General features: G+C 38.5%; 1 protein-coding gene across 1 annotated transcript in view; it reads left to right on the forward strand.

Moving 5' to 3' along the window:
* Positions 1 to 1002: 1002 nt before the first annotated feature.
* Positions 1003 to 21335, forward strand: part of LOC134210584 (myosin heavy chain, embryonic smooth muscle isoform) — a 90125-nt gene continuing 69792 nt past the window's right edge. The window contains exons 1-3 of the mRNA XM_062686696.1: positions 1003 to 1149; positions 1391 to 1700; positions 1948 to 2138. Coding sequence (XP_062542680.1) covers positions 1582 to 1700; positions 1948 to 2138 — 310 coding nt within the window. The 5' untranslated portion in view covers positions 1003 to 1149; positions 1391 to 1581. The remainder of the gene's footprint in view (positions 1150 to 1390; positions 1701 to 1947; positions 2139 to 21335) is intronic.

A 21335-nucleotide genomic window follows, 5' to 3' on the forward strand; every position in this document is an offset into this window, starting at 1 on the left:
GACATGTCCTCCTTTACGATACCATATGGTCACCCTACATAGGGGGGAGCGGGGGTTGAAAATGCCCATGTTTTGCGTTTCGTAATCAATGGATCTTCTCTTAGTTTCTTTTTCAGTCAGCTATTTATTGAATCTAAAGCATGTTATTTTCATTCATTTGTTCAATGTAGATTTGGTACCGTGTTTATATTTTCCATGTTATTTTATCATTATATTGTAATAGTTTCTCCGTAGAGAGATAACTCAGAGGATTACTGAGAGATTCATTTCATGTATCTTCCTTGTCAAAGATGAGGTATCTGTAGAGCCTCGCATCAGTGGCGTAGCCACGGGGGTGGTTTTGGGCATACCCCCCAGAGACAAAATTTTCAGAAGAAATTTTTTTTCGAGAAAAAAAAAATGTTCAGGAAACCCCCCCAGACCAATTTTCTGGCTACGCCACTGCCTCGCATTGGTGATGCCCGTGTAAAGAGAGTTTATTCGTATGGAGAAAAAGTTCATCTTTGTGCTGTCAAAAGCGGAGCATAAAATGAACTTGCAACTCACATTTTTTGGGAGAGCAATTTTTAACAAACACATTCCAAACAAGATGATCAAAACGAAGCCTGAATATATCCTGCTACTGCACTCACGCCGAGATGTTATACGTTCCAAGATTTGAATACAAAATTACTAATCCATAGTTGACGAACTTGGATTTTCTCCATGCGTAATAAAACTGAAGAAATTAATAAACTGTTCAAAAATAAAACAACAACACACAGCGCTATAAGTTTCGTCCAACTGCCATTTCAAGCACATTTCACCAATCAAACAAATTTGTACGTAAAATACTCTTTCAAGATACCTCTAATCTTCTTACGATTCGTCATATCGTCTACTATGAAGGCACCATTCGCACCATGTGCCCCGTTTGACATTTTCTTCACACCTTCTTCTGCTTTTGCGTTCTACCTTTCACCTCCAACATCGTAATAAAGACTTCTCGCGAGTATAATATATCGCGAAGACAGTATAGATTCGTAAACCAGACGGATTTATTATTCATGTCGATAGACGAGATTTTATTTTGGTTTTGTTATGAACTGATCCGCGTTTGTTATTGTGTAAATAGTATGCATCGCTGACGATCCACTGTTTCGCTGCTAGGTGCTTGATAAATTTTAATTTCAATTTATATGACGTGCTGCAATAATTCAAGGCTTGTCGAGTTTACAATGAGGATGAATCGTGTTGCTCGACGGTCTCGCGCTTATCAGTAGATATTTTTGAAAGAAATCCAGTGTTTACGTTATGTAAAGTGCAATAAAAAGCGCCGAAAGAATTATGATTATTTTCCTGTGAATGTATGGCCCTGTGGAATAATTCTTATGATATGTTCGTCAATTAGTTGGAGCAATATTCCATCGCCTGGTCAACGATACTGGCCGAGAATAAACGTAAATTATCTGTGATCTCGTTCGAGCTAGGCACTTTTAAGATCTCCGTCCTTGTACATAAAGAACGTCGGTCTAGTGGGAAGCAGATCGATGTAGTTATATCAATTAGTAGGAAAGTGAGCCTATTTCAAAAAGCAATAGAATGACAGGTGATAGAAAAAATGAGTCCTTCAAACTGCTCCAGTTATCGGACGACTCAAAAAGTCTCTCAGATCTAGAACTGCCAGAGATTATCAACCAAAGGAAACGAAAAGTACGAAGGTTAGTAATAAGGTTTAGTAACGTTTCTAGAGTAAGAAGAGATCTCCACGTGCTTCATTATTTACGCACATTTACGTTTCGCTTTTTGCTGTGAAGCATATCGACTATACTACGGGGTGTCCGAAGAAAGTAACAACTATTTGAATATTCAGAAGTATTTATCCACATGTATATTTGCGTGTGACGGAAATATTTTCCGACTACCTACATATTTTTTCAAATTTTCTTCGATCGTTTCTCATTTTAGGAAAACACGTTCAAGGACAACATCGGTTCGGCACGACGATGATCGACGGCCGGCTGGGTCACACATAGACTGCAAGAACTTCGGTCTTTGGCTGGCAATACTAATGACCATTATGTGGTTGTTCATAATATCCTACATCACGTCGGTTGTGCACAGTGAGAACCGTCGATTAGAAATAGCTATTCAGAAAGGTAAGTGATGGGTTTATGCAAGGGTTCAAACGCATTGGATACAGCGGTAACATATTATCTGGAAAGTGGTGAAGCAGTCAAGGGCTGAAAGCCTCTCTAATAAAGAATAAAAAACATCTGTGTGAAGAATAAGGGATGACAACATTAAACATTTCCATCGAAATGGGTTTGTCACGTTTTTCTAATTTCCACGATTATCAGGTGCTAAGTAGGCTGTGAAGTGTAATGTTTGTTATTTAGTTCAGACAATATGACTTGCATCTTGACGGACGAACGTGTGGTGATCGACAGGTGGAAGCAGCACTACGAGGAACATTTAAATAGCGCTGAGAGTATAGGCAGTGGCAGGTTCAGGCAGCGGAGCAGATGACTACGTCAGTTCAGCAGATGATGGAAGCCAAATTGTCCCCATCTTGAGGGAAGTTAAGCCAACAGCTAATCAGAACGTCGGCTCCAGGGGCACGTTCACCTCAATTTGGGAGATTTGTGCCAAGCCAACAGCTAAAGACCAGTAAAGCAGCTGGTAAGGATGGTATCGAAGCTGAGCTCATCATGATGGGCCCGGAAAAGCTGGCCTGCACAAACTGATTGTCAGAATCTGGGAAACTGAACAGCTACCGGAGGAGTGGAAGGAAGGGATCATATGCCCCATCTATAAGAAAGGTGACAAGCTGGAGTGTGAGAACTCGAGCGATCACCATCCTTAATGCCACCTACAAAGTGATCCCAAATCATTTTCCTTCGTCTGTCACCAATAGTGAATGAATTCGTGGGTACTCGAACGAATCAGATCTTTACTGTATCTGTATAATCATTCAACAATGCCGAGAATACCAGGTCCCAACGCACCATCTGTTCATTGATTTCAAGACGGCATACGCGTAGAGCTATGGAAAATTATGGACGAGAATAGCTTCCTTGGGAAGCTTACCAGACTGATCAAAGCAACGGTGGATGATGTGCAAAACTGTGTGAAGATTTCGGGCAAACACTCCAGTTCGTTCGAATCGCGCCGGGGACAAAGACAAGATGATAGACTTTCATGCGTGTTGTTCAACATTGCGCTAGAAGGTGTCATGCGGAGAGCCGGGGTACGATTTTCAACAGATCCAGTCAATTTATTGGTGATTATCGATGAATTCGTTCACCTTGGATCCTTGCTAATGGTTGATAATAATGTTAGTCGTGAAATACGAAGGTCCATCATCTGTGGGAGACGGGCCTACTACGGATTCCAGAAAAAACTGCGGTCAAAAAAAATTCACCACCCACCAAATGTGCCATGTACAAAACGCTGATAAAACCGGTAGTCCTCTACGGACATGAAACTTGGACAAAAATGTGTTAAAATAATAATCGAAGATACGAAATGGAAGCATGAATTATTTGAATGAGATTTGAATTTCTTAATCGAAGCAATCGGCGTTCGAATAGTAGGCGCCCATTAGCACACGAATATGAGCTCGATTGACAGAACGAAACAAAGAAAGATATTAATCCGAATATTAGGTACATGGTCTATGTATCACTAGAGCAACTCGTCCTGTCAGAACATACTTGTGAGTACACAGCCCATGATAATTCAGATATTCGACGGATGTCCTAAGGATATTCGCTCGGCCACGACAACTGGGACAGAGCCGCCTAGCAGCATAGTGTTCATTAAGCACTTCCACAGTTATTAACTGCGAGGTTCCTAAGCCAGGTTATCATTTTTGCATTCGTATATCATGAAGCTAGCACGATGATACTTTTATGCCCAGGGAAGTCGAGACAATTTCCAATCCGAAAATTGCCTAGACCGGCACCGAGAATCGAACCCAGCCACCCTCAGCATGGTCTTGCTTTGTAGCCGCGCGTCTTACCGTACGGCTAAGGAGGGCCCCTCCTTGTACACATGGTATCGAATTCAGTCACTTTTACCGATAGAAATAACCCAAAATGAATATATGATATTTTTACACATTCTAACATCCCCCCTTCTTAAGAACAAACATCGTTGCTTTAAAAGCGATTTGTGTAAAAAAAAAAACCGCATAAAAACGACTTCAGTGCACATCGGGTATAAAGCGTTGACTCTTCCTTGATTGAATGGTCCAAGAAAATTGAAAATCCATCGAGAACCAACACCAACACCCTTTGATAGTTCAAACGAAGTTATTTGCCTATTTCCGGGGATTAAGCCACCCGACTTGGACATTGATTTACAATATTGTGAAAACTCTTATGTGAATATGTACGTTATGTGGAATATATTGATTTGAAAAATGTATTGGAGGTAACCACTTTCCCTTCGATGGAACTCGAACCCATGACCCTACAGTACGCTAGACTGGTGCCTTAACCAACTAAGCTACGAAGGACCTCCGTCGGCCTCCGCAACCTAGAGGCTACTGAACGAGCTCGAGATCCCAAATTGGACGCATAGTCAAATCACTCGCAATCCATTTCTCAAGCCAACAATTCCACATGTGTATAATAGTACACTTTCACATTGGAGAAGCGTGAGTATTTAGAATGTCTGGCTGCTATACACATTCTTCATCAGCAACTGTACTGCTCAAGTGAGGACTACCGGTCTAATAAGCGTTTTGTAGATTGTCAGTTTGGTACGGCGGCGAACTCTATTCGATCGGAGCGTGTCCGGAGTCCAAAGTACGTACGATTTCCAGCCACTATGCGTCACCAAATTTCTCTGCTGATATCATTTTCAACAGTCAACAGTGAGCCCAAGTACACAAATTCTTCTACCACCTCGATTTCGTCACCACCGATGCATTGTTACATTGTCTTTTCTTGAACCCCTTCCTATCTTTGTCTTCGACGTGTTGATGACTAGTCCGATCCGCTTAGCTTCCCTCTTCAGTCTGATGTAAGCTTCCTCCAACTTCTCAAAGTAACGTGCCATAATATCTATGTCGTCGGCGAAGCCAAATAGCTGGACGGACTTATTGAAGATTGTACCACTTGTGTTAATCCCTGCTCTTCGTATTACCCCTTCCAAAGCGATGTTGAATAGCGGACACGAAAGACCATCACCTTGCCGTAACCAAATATACTATATTAACAATATGATTCCCTCTCACGAAATTTTGGCGACACCGCATGTGGCGCCATCCGTGCCCAAAAGGATCGATACACACTGAAACGAAACTATCCAAAATATGAGGATCGTTAAACACACACACTTCAAAATGTCATCAGAAAAAAAACTAGGGATGCCTGATGTTTTTTCGTGCACATAATCGATTGAAGTTAATCGAATGCCAACGGAAAATCAAATGTTCAGCAAAATTGTAGTAGACATGTTTTTGCTAATATGTATAATCAGGGAATCATTTTTTCTTGGATACGCTTGCGAAACAAGCGACAAAAGAGAACCAACGACAAAACTTTGTTTTTGTCGGAGATAATAATGACAAAGATCAGATTTTTTTTTGTGAGCAACAAAAAAAAAAGACAATTTTGTTGCTAACTGTTCATCCCGTTATTTTGCATTATCTCTGCAGCAAATCTTGGTTTTAAGCTATCATAGTTTCTGCTTTTATGGAAATATTCGAGAATCTAACTATGATTACAAAATTATCATCGTATTCTCGAAAATATCAGAGCATGCAAGCCAAATGATTCTTGTCATATTGTTTTTGGGTTCTGACAAAGGCTTGTTGCGAGGTGCGTTTGTCAGTAACAAAGTCTGTTGACGACAAAGGGCGGTGCTCGAATATTGAGTCCCTGTGTACAATAAATTTTATTTTGCACGTTGAACCTCGTGTTGAACCATCATATCAAAAATGACACACGGTGAAACATTTGGAAGGCTAAGAGGTTGCTTTTGGAGTTAATATTCTTCATTCACATCTCGCTTTCTACTCGTTGTTTGTTTTCACACTTTTTTACTGTTTGACGGTTTTCATCCTACATTGGGCTAATTCTGCAGCTCGTTTTATTTTTTTATTTTTTTTTTGTTCAAATTTTAAAAATATTTAGAGGCATCAAATAATATGATTCTTTGGAAAATTTGACAATAAATTAGTCAAAGAATCGACTGAGACAAAAAAAAACAAGATTATACTTTTGGGAAGTATCGATTTGAAAAAGACACTTTTATACACATATCGTACAAGAGTTCATGCATTTTACTATACATATAAACTAGCTATTCATTTTGCAATCAACCAAATTGATCACATGGTTTAAACATATACGAACGTAGCACAAAATACTTCAAGCACTTCTGGGGGAATTCGTGAATGAATCAAATTGATTTTGATATACAGGGGTTGGACAGAATGATCGGGACAGGAATTTTTTTATCGAATTTCAAATAACCATAACTCTGTGAAAAATAAACCTATTTCTTTGGTTCTTTCTTACAGTTTGACGGGAAAATTGGTTCAAATTCATGTTCAGGCCGCTGGATACCGAAGATTATTCGGTTTATTTGATAACATGTCAAAAATGCTATTTTTTGAGCGCTTGTATTTTTAGCTTTGCTGAAATGTTGACTCTTTTTATATTTTTTTACATAAACTAGAGCTCTTCCTGAGATGATTAATATATTGATGTCATAGATCGGACAACAAAAACCTGAGATATGGCCGTTTCCGTAAAATTCGTGAAACCGGTTCCACCAATTGTTGCATGCGCGCAATTGTTCTAGTAGGCAGCGTTCTTGCACCAAGTGGTATCCTGTGTTTTTGAGCAAATATTGAAATCACAATTCTCCTAGACTCCCGTCATATGCATATCTGTCCCATATTTGCTGAGAATTTCTAGGTACATGTGACAATTATGCGTAGAACGGCAGTAGAGGTGAGCGCCGGTCCGAAAATCGTCGGTAGCGACAGCGCACAATGGTCTAATTCGTCAAATTTCACGACATAATTCGATAACTCGAAAACCATCTGCGCTAAAGTTTTTACGATGTCAGACGAAATTATCTACAAGAAAAGATCTATTTTTGGTGTAAGTTGTCATTCGAGTGGCCCTTTTGTGACAAATTTTGTGAAATGTATTTTTTTTTTAATCTTTCAAATTAGGGGGTCGTACTGTTCTACAAAGTTGTAGAAAATTTAATTCTAAGCATTTTTGTTAAAATAATATTAATTTTATCTCATATTGGTAATTTTTTATGACAAAATTACTAAATTTAGATAGGGTGGTCCCGATAAAAAAAACAATTTTCAGCTTCTACTTTTTCAATTTAAATAATTGTAACCGTTTGGTTACAAATTGTGGATTTTTGTTTTGTCATTATGTTGTTGTTTCGGAACCTTCACATTTCTTGTGCAATAACAGTAGATGCTACCACAGAAACGTTAGGGATTGTACCGCTGTAATTACATGAGGAAGCTACCAAAATCCAACATGGCATCATGATGTGCAAATGTCATGTTGGATGAAACAGAAATGAAAATAGCGGGAAAATATGGAGGGAATTTCTTTTAAAAGAGGAGCCATTGCCCAAATTCGGCCTCATTAATATCAGGCGTCCGTGTGCTGAAGAAGTGTTTTTTAAAAAGTGCAGTTGATACAGTGTGTGAGAACCCCCCCGCCCCCTTCCTAGCAGGAGCTAGATTTTATTATTGGGGAAACCTGTTCAGGTAATTCAACGCTGTGCACTGGAAAACCCGGTTTTAATACCAATCGGTCCTTTAGGACCTCTTTTGTCTTTTCCTCTACCTTTTTTGGTAGATTCCGCTCAGCACACGGCTCGGCCCGCGAAGCCAATCGGCTTCCGCGCCTAACCGTAAAAGATCGTGGATCCTCAAAGGAGGACCTTTATCTTGGGCCGTAGGCCCTAACCGAAAAGGAGATTTCCCCTCTCGGCCGTCCAAGGTGGCTAAGCCACGGCCGGCCGATTGCGCCTACGAGGGAAGACGCGCCCACCATCGTCCAGCACCGCCCGCTGGCCCCGTCAGACGAAGGTCGTCCGCATAGCCGCTCGCCCCGCTATTCCGGCGAGATTTCTGGTCGCACAGCTGGACAGGAGTCGCTGTGTCGGCCATTCTGCTCCCGTCACCATCAGCAGCAGCGGTATGTACCGGTACCATCTTTAGAACTAGGTCACACTTAACAAATTAACACAAATTTATTACACAGAACAACACGCACACGCCACAATTAGGAAAAATAAAATATGTGCAAGTAATGTGAAAGTTCCCGTGTTGTTAGTTTTTGTTTACCGCGAAAAACCCTTGATTACCCAGTAGTTAGCCGACCCTGGGATTGCCGGAGAGTCTCTTGTGTCTTGGTCGGACTAGGTACTGATTGTTGACGATTCAGGAAACAGTAGTTTCATAATTTTCAAAAACTGTCAAAGCATCGCTTCACGGTCTTTGGATTGCGGGTCTTTTAGTTATAACATATGGTAAGCTAAGCATGTTATGAGCGTTTTTTCACGAAAAATGTCATTTTTCTTAGCTTTATATTGCAGTTAGTAGCAAATATTAGGAAACAAATCAATCGTCTTCTGAAACTATACATTCAGGCCAATGAAATCCATGACATCTCATTTGTCCATCTTTGTCCACTTTTGTTTGATGATCGTATTAGTTTTTGTATGAAAATTCCGCAATTCCATGTAAAACACTTTTATTACCCACCGGATTTTCGCAATAACTTGGTGGACTAAACCCAAAAATAAATAACATGTTTGAAAATGAAGCTAGCAGTCATATTCTATAACCAAAAGATGCGCAATCTATGTACTGTAGTTCTACGCATAACTGTCCCATATACATAGGAAATCTTATTAAACATGGGACAAATATGCGTATGATGATAGTCTAGGAGAATTGTGATTTAAATATTTGCTCAGAACCACAGGATACCACTTGGTGCAAGAACGCTGCCTACTAGAACAATATAGCGTGCATGCGACAATGGGTGGAACCGGTTTCACGGGTTTTACGGAAACGGCCATATCTCAAGTTTTTGTTGTCCGATCTGTGACATCAATATATCAATCAAATCAAGAAGAGCGTAAAAAATATGAAAAGAGTCAACGTTTCGTTCAAGCAAAAAATACAAGCGCTCAAAAAATAGCATTTTTGACATACCCTCAAATAATCCGGATTATTTCCGGTGTCCAGTGATCTGAACATGGATTTGAATCAGTTTTCCAAAACTTGATTATTTTCCCGTCGAACACTGTAAGAGTCATAGGAATCGATTGATTTTTCACAGAGTTATGGTTATTTGAATTACGATAAATTGTTGCCTGTCCCTATCATTCTGTCCAACTCCTGTACATCATTGTAGGATACCACACTATTATTGCCCATATCAACTCAATTTTCAAGGAATATTATCAAATTGAAATGTATTTTCGTCATATATGAAAGGCATGTAGAGGAAAGCTATGAGAAGTGCTTTTATATAACAAATAAATCTGGTTGGGACTGCGTTTTTGCAAATGTTTACGTAATTTGAATATTAGTATTTAGTTTGCTTCGTTGAAAATTTTACAACAGAAGTTAAATTCTTCATTAAATAATGCAATAAATGAAAATAATTTTGGCCATCGAGCCCATGTGTTTTCAAAAGATACCAATTCTTGTTCAACCAGTGCAAAAAAAATCTGCAATTCATTATACCATACATGGGGTTAGACAGAATGATCGGGACAGGCAACTGATTCAAGGGCGTAGCCAAGGGGGGGCAGGGGGGGGCCGTCGCCCCCCCCTAAATTTTGGAAAGATTGAACGGGTGCTGAAATGAATTCCCTCAAACATGTGCGATTCAATCATATACAGATCCAATCATATACAGAAATAGGTGGTTGAAATTCAAAAGATTCCCAAAACTTATTAGGGCATCCAGGATCCATAATATATGAAAGTTCAAAACAACTCGAAACATTTCGGGCTCAAAAATTCTCCTTGAAATCCTTCTAGAAGCTCCCCTGGGAACTTCTGAATTCCTCCGGAAAGTTATCCACAAATTCCTCTGAAAATCGTTCGAAAATCCTTCTCATGTAATTGTAATTCCTCCTTATCTAGAAACCCCCACTAAATTTGTTTTAGGAAATTCACGAGAAAATTCCTTGAAAATTTCTTTTCTTCTCTCCAAGATTTACTTCTAGATATTTCTTCGGCTATTCTCTCTTCAGGAAGAATCCGGCATTTCCTTCATGAATGCATTCGAGAGTTCCGTCAAGAATTTATACGGAATCTCTTTCCAAAATTCTACCAAGAGTTTCTTCAAAAATTTATGACGGAAATCCTCCGATTTAGCTCCATAATTTAACTTGTAAATCTATAACAAATTCCTTCGGAAATTCTCCGGGCATTCCCCTCGGAACTCTTCCTTTAATTCCTCCGGGATTACTTCCAGGAAATTTTTACAGGTATTTTTTCGGAAGTTTCTTCGGGTACTTCTCCAGGAATTCCTTCAGGAATTTCTCCGGGAGATTTTTCGCGGAAGTGTACTAGAATTCCTTCCGGACTTCACTCGGAATTTACTCGGATATCTGCCAAGAGTTCTTCCAGAAATTTCTTCGGAACAATCCGCAGGGATTTTCTAACCAATTCATCTGGGAATACTTTCAGGATTTCATCTGGGAATTTCTGCATTAATTCCTCCTGGTATTTTTCTTGGAATTACTTCAGATATTTTTTTCGGAAATTTCTTTAGGAACTTACCTAAGAATTATTTTAGGACTTCCATGTGGGAATTCCTCCAGACGTGCTTGTGGGAGTTCCTCCTGGAGTTTTTCCAAGAAATTCTCCGATAATACACCAAGGAACTTCACAGGGAATTCCTGGACGATATTTGGCAGGAATTTCACGGGAAATGGGATTTGGGAAGTTCCTTCAGAAATATTTTTTCTCTTCCTCTATGGTATTCCACCGGATGTTCCTCTGAAGTTCCACCAGTAGTTCCTTCGGGAATTCAATCAGGCTTTCTTCCAGGAATTCATTTAGCATTTCTTTAAGCATTTATCTACAAATTCCTCCAGAAGTTCCTCGGAGAATTTCTCTGGTAGTTCTTACGGGAATTCTTCCGGGAGGTTCTTTTAAGAATTCTTCCAGGAGTTCCTCCTGGAATTCTTACGGAAGTTCCTTTGGGAGTTCGTCCTAGAATTCTTACGAGAGTTCCTCCAGGATTTCCTCCCGAAATTCTTCCTGTAGTTCTTCAATAAATTCCTCCAGAAGTTCCACCGGCAGTTCCTCCGAGAATTCCTCTAAAAATTTCTCCGGAAATTCCTATAGAAAATCCCCAAGGAGTTCCTCCGGAAATTACTCTGGGAGTTCCTTCGGGAGTTCCTTTTCAGAGAAATACCCGGAGAAACTGCCGGTGAAACTCCCGAAGAGATTCTCGTAGAAATTACTGGTGGATCTCCCGGAGGAATTCTAGAAGGAACTGCCGGAGGAGCTCCCGTAAGATCTCCCGTAAGAACTCCCAGAGGAAAATCAGGAGGAGCTCCTAGAAGAATTCCTAGAGGACGTCCCGGATGAGCTCCCATAGAAACTATCGGAAGAACTTCGGGAGGAATTTCCAGCTTAATTTCTGAAGAAAGCCTAAATGATTTCCTAAAAAAGCCTGAATAATTTCCTGAAATAGCTTCTGGTGGAACTCCCGGAGAAACTCCCGGATGAATTGCTGGTGGAATTCCCGGAGGAACTCTCAAAGGAATTTTCTGGAAGAATTTCTGAAGAAACTCCAGGAAGAATTTTTAAAAGAACCCCGGGCATTCTCGGAATTAAGAGAATTCATCTTATAGACAAATCTCGTCTAGCTGAAACCTTTGTTGGGGTTTGTAGCTGGACCATCATCATCATCAGAGGACCTCCCTGAGGAGCTCACAGAGAAATTCTCGGAGGAGCTTCTGGTGGAAAATCTATATAAATTCCTGAAGAAGCCTAAATAAATTCCAATTCTGCCGAAATTCCCAGAAGAATTTTCAGACGAACTGCCGATAGAACTACCGGAATAATTCTCGAAGGAAATCCTAGAGAAATTCTTGGTGGAAATACCGGTGGAACTCCTGGAAGAATTCCAGGAGGAATTTTCGGAGAAACTCCTGGAGGATCTCCCAGTGGAAATCTTGAAGTTTCCATCGGAATTCTTTCAGGATTTCATTGCGAATTAATCTAGGAATTACTCCGAAAACTCCATTGTTGATTTCATTTTAGGTATAATTTCTGTATAAATTTCTGGTGGAATTCCTGGAGAAATTCTTTGAAATTTTCACAAGAAATTATTCGAAACAATTCACGGAAAATTTTATGGAATTTACACAAGAAATGCGATGATTTTTCGTGAAAATCTCAGGAATGTTTACTGACAATTCTGCGGAATTTCCACGGAATATTCTTATTCTTAAAAATTGTGGGAAACAGCACGAAATTATTTGAATTATTGCAGGAATTCTGCAGAACTGATAAAGAAGTTCGTGAAGATTTTCTTGGAGTAAATAATGGTGGAATTTTCGGATCAATTCCCGGCAAAATTTTTGGTGGAATTCCTGAAGACACTGCCGAAGAAGTTGCTGGAGGCATTCCTAAACAATCCCTGATATAATTTCGGATAGAATGCCAGCAACAATTGTCGAAGGAATTCCTGGAGAAAGCTTGCATATTGATTTTTCTGCCTATTTTATAATAAATATTATTCCAGAGAGGATTTGTTTAGCAATTCAGATGTATGGTTCTAGTTTTCTTAAACTTATGGAAGAATGCAGGATTTCTATAATAATTGTTATAGCCGATTTTATATTCTATCTGCTGAATACTAAGTTCGTTAATATTTTTCTCACTTTATTTAAAAATATCTGATGAGCAATAAATCACGCTTTTTTAAATCCATTATTGTTTTAATCATTATTGTTTCGATTTGGTTTGGATTTGGTTTCATGTGTTAATATTCATGTGTTTTTATAAAACCTCTATAAAACTACGATTTAGAAGACCAAAAAAGTTGCCCCCCCCCCCCCCCTTCTCGAAATCCTGGCTACGCCCATGATTATAAAACAAGTTGTGAATTTGAAATTCCGATGATTTTCAGACCGGTGCATATCACTATTTGATGATTAGGAAGTCGCGAACAACCTTGCAAATCGGTCAAATAAGAGGATGCAGAGAAAAGGTCTAATTTTTATTTATTTTGCCTTCGGTGAAAGCATGGATACAAACCCATATAAAATATAAAAATGAAATTCTAACTCAAGAAGAAAATTGATGCATTTAAATGAAAGGCACTAGAAATATTTGTTCTGGAATCAATGTTACGATAAAACATATTAATTACATTATTAAAATCAAACAAATTAATCAAAAGATATTTGGTAGGTGAAGTTGCGAATGCCTTCCTGCTTAACTAACATCAAATACTTTTTTCAAGAAAAGTACGAACTGTTGAGAGCATCCGCGTGTGATATATTCTAGCACCTGGATGCTGGCAACTGTGGATAAACTTGTGAAAAACTAACTAATGCCTTCAATTATTTTCGACCCGAAAGATATTGAATCAATATTTTCCAACGCGCCGCAAGCATTTCGGATTACAATTATCTATTATTATTAATATATCATCGAAGTATGTGTAAAATAAAAAAAATCGATCTGTTGATTTATTCAGAAAAGTTTGGACATCCCTGCACTGTTGTATGACTACTTTTCTACAGCATGACTGTCACTGTAAATTTGCAGGAAGATTTGCTAGAATAAACAAGAAGAAAACACATTGAGATTCCTCTTCGCTCGCTAGATGATGTTGTTATCACCGGCAAATGGTTCGCCATTTCGTTGTATCGAAAAGCTCGAAGTGAACCATATTGTTAATATAATATATTTGCCGTAACCCTCTGCACGTTTTGAATGGCCTCGAGAATGCCCCTGAAATTCGAACTACGCACATCACCCGATCCATCATCGCTTTGATCAACCGTGTCAGTTTATCCGGAGATCCGTGTTCGTGCATTAGCTGCCATAGCTGGTTCCGATCGATTGTATCATATGTGGCTTTGAAGTCGATGAATAGAAGATGTGTGGGCACGTTGTATTCGCGGCACTTCTGCAGTACTTGGCGAATGGCGAACACCTGGTCCGTGTTGGAGCGTTCGCCCATAAAACCCGCCTGGTACTGCCCCACGAACTCTCTTGCAATCCGTGCTTGTCGACGGCATATAGGTTAAAGATATAGCAGAATTACTGAAAAGGCTTGAAGACAAAAGTTCATATTCATCCTATCATAGTGAAATGAGCGGAAGACAAATGAGCTTGTTTCTCATTTCTAAGAAAGAATCCGAATTGCACTTGGTGTTAATTATGAAAAGGCAACATCTAATAAATTTGAAAGCATCAAAATAAGCTTGATATGAACAAAGACTGAGAGGCACCAAAATATTAATCAAAGCAATCGTGGTAGGGGAATATATACGCATCCCCCCCAGGCAAAACGCCTTTTGAGCATTCCCTCGTATTTACCGTATTTGGCATGGCCGTAACGAAACTAGACGTAAAATTATGTAGGTTAGGCGAAAAAAGTGTCAAAATATCAGATAGGAAGGTTGGAAAACCCGAAATTTTCCACATTTTGACGAAGCATCTAACATTTCGGCGAGGCAAAACACCCTAGGGCAACTAACCTACAACGTACCACGCGTCTCCACGCGCTGTCCATACCAGAATGCTGATTCGCCGACGCGTGGTGCGTTGTTCCTTAATAGCTACCAGCAAGAAGGCGTTTTGCCTCATGAGTTTTGCGGCAGCGAAATATCACCAATTTTTTTAAATGTGAATATTATGAATATGATTGAGATTTTCTACAATTTTTAGATGGCTTCAATTAGCTGAGGTAAAAATACCCATGAAAATCGTTACAGCTAAGACATTAAATCAGTCTTTGCTTTGCTAGGGCATATTGCCCCTCCTTCCCCTACTTTGCCAGCTATCAAAAACATGTGGTCATCCATCACGGACTGAAATGACAGTTTTCCAGCAGACTTCCGCTTGCATAGCAGCATGATATTCTCCACAATTCCAATCAGCATCCGAGAAGGATTCTCATTGAAATCTCTGAAGAATTCCTTCCAGAATCATCGGATCATTCCAACTGAAATCCAGAAGAATTCACACTGGATCCTTTTCGGTTTCGTTGAGTGATACCTTTGGAAATCTGTGGGGGATACCCTTCATAATCCAAGAAGAATTTGCTTCATAATCTCTCGTTGATTTGCTTCGGATTTTTTTCCGGAATCGTTCGAGGATCTGTTTCGAAATCGTTCGGAGACTCGCTTCGGAATTCCTTGACCATTTGTTAATACTTCGACGATATGCTTCGGACCCTTCGACGATCGGATTTGGAATCTCTGGAACATTCCCTTCGAACTCCCTGGAACATTCCTGTCGGAATCACAAAAGGGTTTTCATCGAGAAAAGAGAATAAATATGGATGAGTGTGACTGATCCGCAATTGTCCTAGGTGACTGCACCGTCTTTAGCACATTACCATACTAAAATAACTTAATGAGGTGGTAAAATATTCGAGTTTTTTTTAAGGAAACTCAAAATAGAGAAAATAGATAAAGGGGCTATAGCCCCCGCTAGGTATCGAAGTGCATCGGAGCTAGTTACGCCAATGCCTAATACTACTGATTTTGATCATGAATCGGTTGTGAAGCTCGAGCTTTTGTTTCTTCTTAGGATATCCGAGGACTTTTTGGTTCAGATATCATTGTGTTCGGCATTTCAGAATTTAAAATCTACCAGAGTTTTCAGTAGATACTCCAAATGCGAGTATGCTCCATTGTTAATTGATAAGTGCTCTAGAGCTCGGAGACTCATATTCCTGAAATTAGTTAATTCGGAAACACACGATTAAATTTTTCTCGTTCCTAAATTTCATAGAAATTTCACATCATTAAAACAAATAAAATCAAAACCTTTCGCTTCATTTTTTTTTCATAATGGAAGTAATATCCATAATTCTGAAGCCTTGAGCAGTAACTCTAATTGACTTGCATCGCTCCAAAGACCATGCGTCTCCACCCTTATTCGCAGCAATCGAGTATCGCATTCGTATTCTCCATTCTCTTTGTGCTTTCGGAAAAAGCCTTTTTCCCTAAAAAGCTCCCTTCTCCCAGAAAACAGACAAACCGGGCAAAAGTTCTCTCCCGCATTCCTTCGTCCTACAGAAGCCATTTCCCCAATCGGGAGTGCGAGAAAGCAACGTGTTCCCGAGCAATCGAGCACGATAACGCACTGTCATAAGCCATCACTTTTTTCTCGCCAGTTTCAGTTTTCCCTCGGAATCGGTCGCATTCGTATCATCGTCGTCCACATAGCGGTCGCCAGCGAGCCCACGGAGACAAAGCCCGTGGCCTTCCTAGAAGTGAGCGGGAAGCCACCGTTCCTTTCGGAGGAGTGCAGTAAAAAAAAAACTCTAGATTGAAAACTCGTCCCATAAATTGATATTTTGTTCGCTAGAATGACGCGCGTGTCTTCGGTGGGATCCAAGTGAAAACGAAGTAAAGGTGAAAGGGTTAAAAGTGTAGAATTTTCCAGCATTAAAGCGATATAATCCACTTCTCATTTGTGCTCGGTTATTGCTCTCCACTTATGTGTGCTGAAGTCCCCTCCTCTACGCGCTGCACACTGTTTCCGGTGGCCCTAATTTGCGGAGAAGAATGTTTTAACTCTGAAAAGTTGTTTTGGACGATTCGATGTGCTCAAGGAAATAGTCTTTACTGTGGTTAATCGAACGGCAAATGGAACATTTCTATTTTAATGTTTTACGTCCATCATGAATATTGACCTAAAAAAAGTTGCTCAAAAATCGGAAGCTTGGTAAAAACAATATTCACTTCATATTTCTATGATATTGAGTGCCAAGTAGTGAAAGAAGTATGAGACTTGAGACTGAATTCAATAAAAATCTGAATAGTATTTATTTTTTCTAGTCCAAACACAATCAACATTAAAATCATATCTTATCCAAGTTAAATAAATTTAATTCCAAATTCATTACTTAAATACCATGACTACCTAATAAAATCTGAATTACAATAAAATTAAAATCCAGCTCAAAGCAAATCAAATCCAAATAAATTCTAATCGAAATTAAACCCAATCGAAATCTAATACAAATGTACCATAATACAAATAATCAAAACCAAATCCAAATCGGATCCAAATAAAAATTATTCCTGATCCGAATCAAAATCCACCCACATCTAATTCAAACCTAATTCAAATCAATTCAAAACCAACCCATGTCCAATCCAAATCATATCCAACATCGATTTCAAATACAATCTAAGTCCAATCTATCTCCTATTCCCAACACAATTCGAATCTAATCCAAAACTAATCTAATAACAATGACAATCCATATCATATCCAAATTCAAAACAAATCCAATCCAAATACAATCAAATTTCAAAACCAATCAACATTTAATCCAAATTCAACCCAAACGAAACTCAAACTCAATTCAAATCTAATCCAAATTCATACAAACCCAATCCAAATCAAATTCCAATCGAATACTAATCCAATCCTAATTAAATACAAACCCAATCCAAATCCAGTCCAATCCAAATCTGATCCAAATCCAATCCAAACCAATCCTAATCTTATACATTGCAAATCCAATTCAAGCCAATCCAAATCCAATTCGAATCATATCCAAATCCTATCCAAATTCAATCCAAATAGAATCCAAATTTAATTCAAATTGTATTCAAATCCAATTCAAATCTAATCCAAATCCAATTCAAATCTAATCCAAAAGCAATTCAAATCTATTCCAAATCTAATCCATATTCAATACAAACTCATATCAAATCCAATTCCAATCGAATCCAAATTCAATCCTCATTCAATACAAACCCAATCCAAACCCAAATCCAGTCCAATCAAAATCCAAATCAATCCAAATCTAATCCTAGTCTAATCCAATTGTAATCAAAATCAAATTCAATCAAAATCCAATTCAAGCCAATCCAATATGTATCAATACGAAATCAATCCAAACCTAATTCGAATCTTATCCAAATCCTGTTCTAATCCAATCCTAATCCAATCCAAATCTAATCCAAATCCAATCCACATCCAATCCAATTCCAATCTTATCAAAATCCCATTTAAATCCTATTTAAATCAAACCCAAATTCAGTCCAATCCAACCCAAACACAATTCAAACCACATCCAAATCCAATCAAATTCTATAAAAATCTAATCCAAATCCAACCCCAATCAAATTCAATTAAAATCAAAATCGAAATGGCATCCAAATTCAATTCAAATCAAACCCAAATCCAATCCTAGTCCCGTCTAAATCCACTTCAAATCGAATTCAATTCTAATCCAAACCCAATCCAAATCCAATCAAGGTCCAATCCAAATCAAATCCCATTCTAATCCCACCCAAATCCAATTAAAACCCAATTAAAATCCAATCCAAATCCAATCCGAATCCAATCCAAATCCAATCCAAATAAAATCCAAATCCAATCCAAATCCAATCCAAATCCAATCCAAATCCAATCCAAATCCAATCCAAATCCAATCCAAATCCAATCCAAATCCAATCCAAATCCAATCCAAATCCAATTCAAATTCAATTCAAATCAAACCCAAATCCAATCCTAGTCCCGTCTAAATCCAATTCAAATCGAATTCAATTCTAATCCAAACCCAATCCAAATCCCATCAAGGTCCAATCCAAATCAAATCCCATTCTCCCGTAAGATCTCCCGTAAGAACTCCCAGAGGAAAATCAGGAGGAGCTCCTAGAAGAATTCCTAGAGGACGTCCCGGATGAGCTCCCATAGCAACTATCGGAAGAACTTCGGGAGGAATTTCCAGCTTAATTTCTGAAGAAAGCCTAAATGATTTCCTAAAAAAGCCTGAATAATTTCCTGAAATAGCTTCTGGTGGAACTCCCGGAGAAACTCCCGGATGAATTGCTGGTGGAATTCCCGGAGGAACTCTCAAAGGAATTTTCTGGAAGAATTTCTGAAGAAACTCCAGGAAGAATTTTTAAAGGAACCCCGGGGAAACTACCAGAAGCATTCTCGGAATTAAGAGAATTCATCTTATAGACAAATCTCGTCTAGCTGAAACCTTTGTTGGGGTTTGTAGCTGGACCATCATCATCATCAGAGGACCTCCCTGAGGAGCTCACAGAGAAATTCTCGGAGGAGCTTCTGGTGGAAAATCTATATAAATTCCTGAAGAAGCCTAAATAAATTCCAATTCTGCCGAAATTCCCAGAAGAATTTTCAGACGAACTGCCGATAGAACTACCGGAATAATTCTCGAAGGAAATCCTAGAGAAATTCTTGGTGGAAATACCGGTGGAACTCCTGGAAGAATTCCAGGAGGAATTTTCGGAGAAACTCCTGGAGGATCTCCCAGTGGAAATCTTGAAGTTTCCATCGGAATTCTTTCAGGATTTCATTGCATGAATTAATCTAGGAATTACTCCGAAAACTCCATTGTTGATTTCATTTTAGGTATAATTTCTGTATAAATTTCTGGTGGAATTCCTGGAGAAATTCTTTGAAATTTTCACAAGAAATTATTCGAAACAATTCACGGAAAATTTTATGGAATTTACACAAGAAATGCGATGATTTTTCGTGAAAATCTCAGGAATGTTTACTGACAATTCTGCGGAATTTCCACGGAATATTCTTATTCTTAAAAATTGTGGGAAACAGCACGAAATTATTTGAATTATTGCAGGGAATTCTGCAGAACTTATAAAGAAGTTCGTGAAGATTTTCTTGGAGTAAATAATGGTGGAATTTTCGGATCAATTCCCGGCAAAATTTTTGGTGGAATTCCTGAAGACACTGCCGAAGAAGTTGCTGGAGGCATTCCTAAACAATCCCTGATATAATTTCGGATAGAATGCCAGCAACAATTGTCGAAGGAATTCCTGGAGAAAGCTTGCATATTGATTTTTCTGCCTATTTTATAATAAATATTATTCCAGAGAGGATTTGTTTAGCAATTCAGATGTATGGTTCTAGTTTTCTTAAACTTATGGAAGAATGCAGGATTTCTATAATAATTGTTATAGCCGATTTTATATTCTATCTGCTGAATACTAAGTTCGTTAATATTTTTCTCACTTTATTTAAAAATATCTGATGAGCAATAAATCACGCATTTTTAAATCCATTATTGTTTTAATCATTATTGTTTCGATTTGGTTTGGATTTGGTTTCATGTGTTAATATTCATGTGTTTTTATAAAACCTCTATAAAACTACGATTTAGAAGACCAAAAATGTTGCCCCCTTCTCGAAATCCTGGCTACGCCCATGATTTATAAAACAAGTTGTGAATTTGAAATTCCGATGATTTTCAGACCGGTGCATATCACTATTTGATGATTAGGAAGTCGCGAACAACCTTGCAAATCGGTCAAATAAGAGGATGCAGAGAAAAGGTCTAATTTTTATTTATTTTGCCTTCGGTGAAAGCATGGATACAAACCCATAGATATAAAAATGAAATTCTAACTCAAGAAGAAAATTGATGCATTTAAATGAAAGGCACTAGAAATATTTGTTCTGGAATCAATGTTACGATAAAACATATTAATTACATTTTTAAAATCAAACAAATTTATCAAAAGATATTTGGTAGGTGAAGTTGCGAATGCCTTCCTGCTTAACTAACATCAAATACTTTTTTCAAGAAAAGTACGAACTGTTGAGAGCATCCGCGTGTGATATATTCTAGCACCTGGATGCTGGCAACTGTGGATAAAAAATCTTGTGAAAAACTAACTAATGCCTTCAATTATTTTCGACCCGAAAGAAATTGAATCAATATTTTCTAACGCGCCGCAAGCATTTCGGATTACAATTATCTATTATTATTAATATATCATCGAAGTATGTGTAAAATAAAAAATCGATCTGTTGATTTTTTTTAGAAAAGTTTGGACATCCCTGCACTGTTGTATGACAACTTTTCAACAGCATGACTGTCACTGTAAATTTGCAGGAAGATTTGTTAGAATAAACAAGGAGAAAACACGTTTAGATTCCTCTTTGCTCGCTAGATGATGTTGTTATCACCGGCAAATGGTTCGCCATTTCGTTGTATGGAAAAGCTCGAAGTGAACCATATTGTTAATATAATATATTTGCCGTAACCCTCTACGGGTTTCGAAGGGACTCGAGAATGCCCCTGAAACTCGAACTACGCACATCACCCGATCCATCATCG

The sequence above is a fragment of the Armigeres subalbatus genome, chromosome 2 (assembly GCF_024139115.2).
Source record: "Armigeres subalbatus isolate Guangzhou_Male chromosome 2, GZ_Asu_2, whole genome shotgun sequence".
In the NCBI taxonomy this organism is placed as follows: domain Eukaryota; kingdom Metazoa; phylum Arthropoda; class Insecta; order Diptera; family Culicidae; genus Armigeres; species Armigeres subalbatus.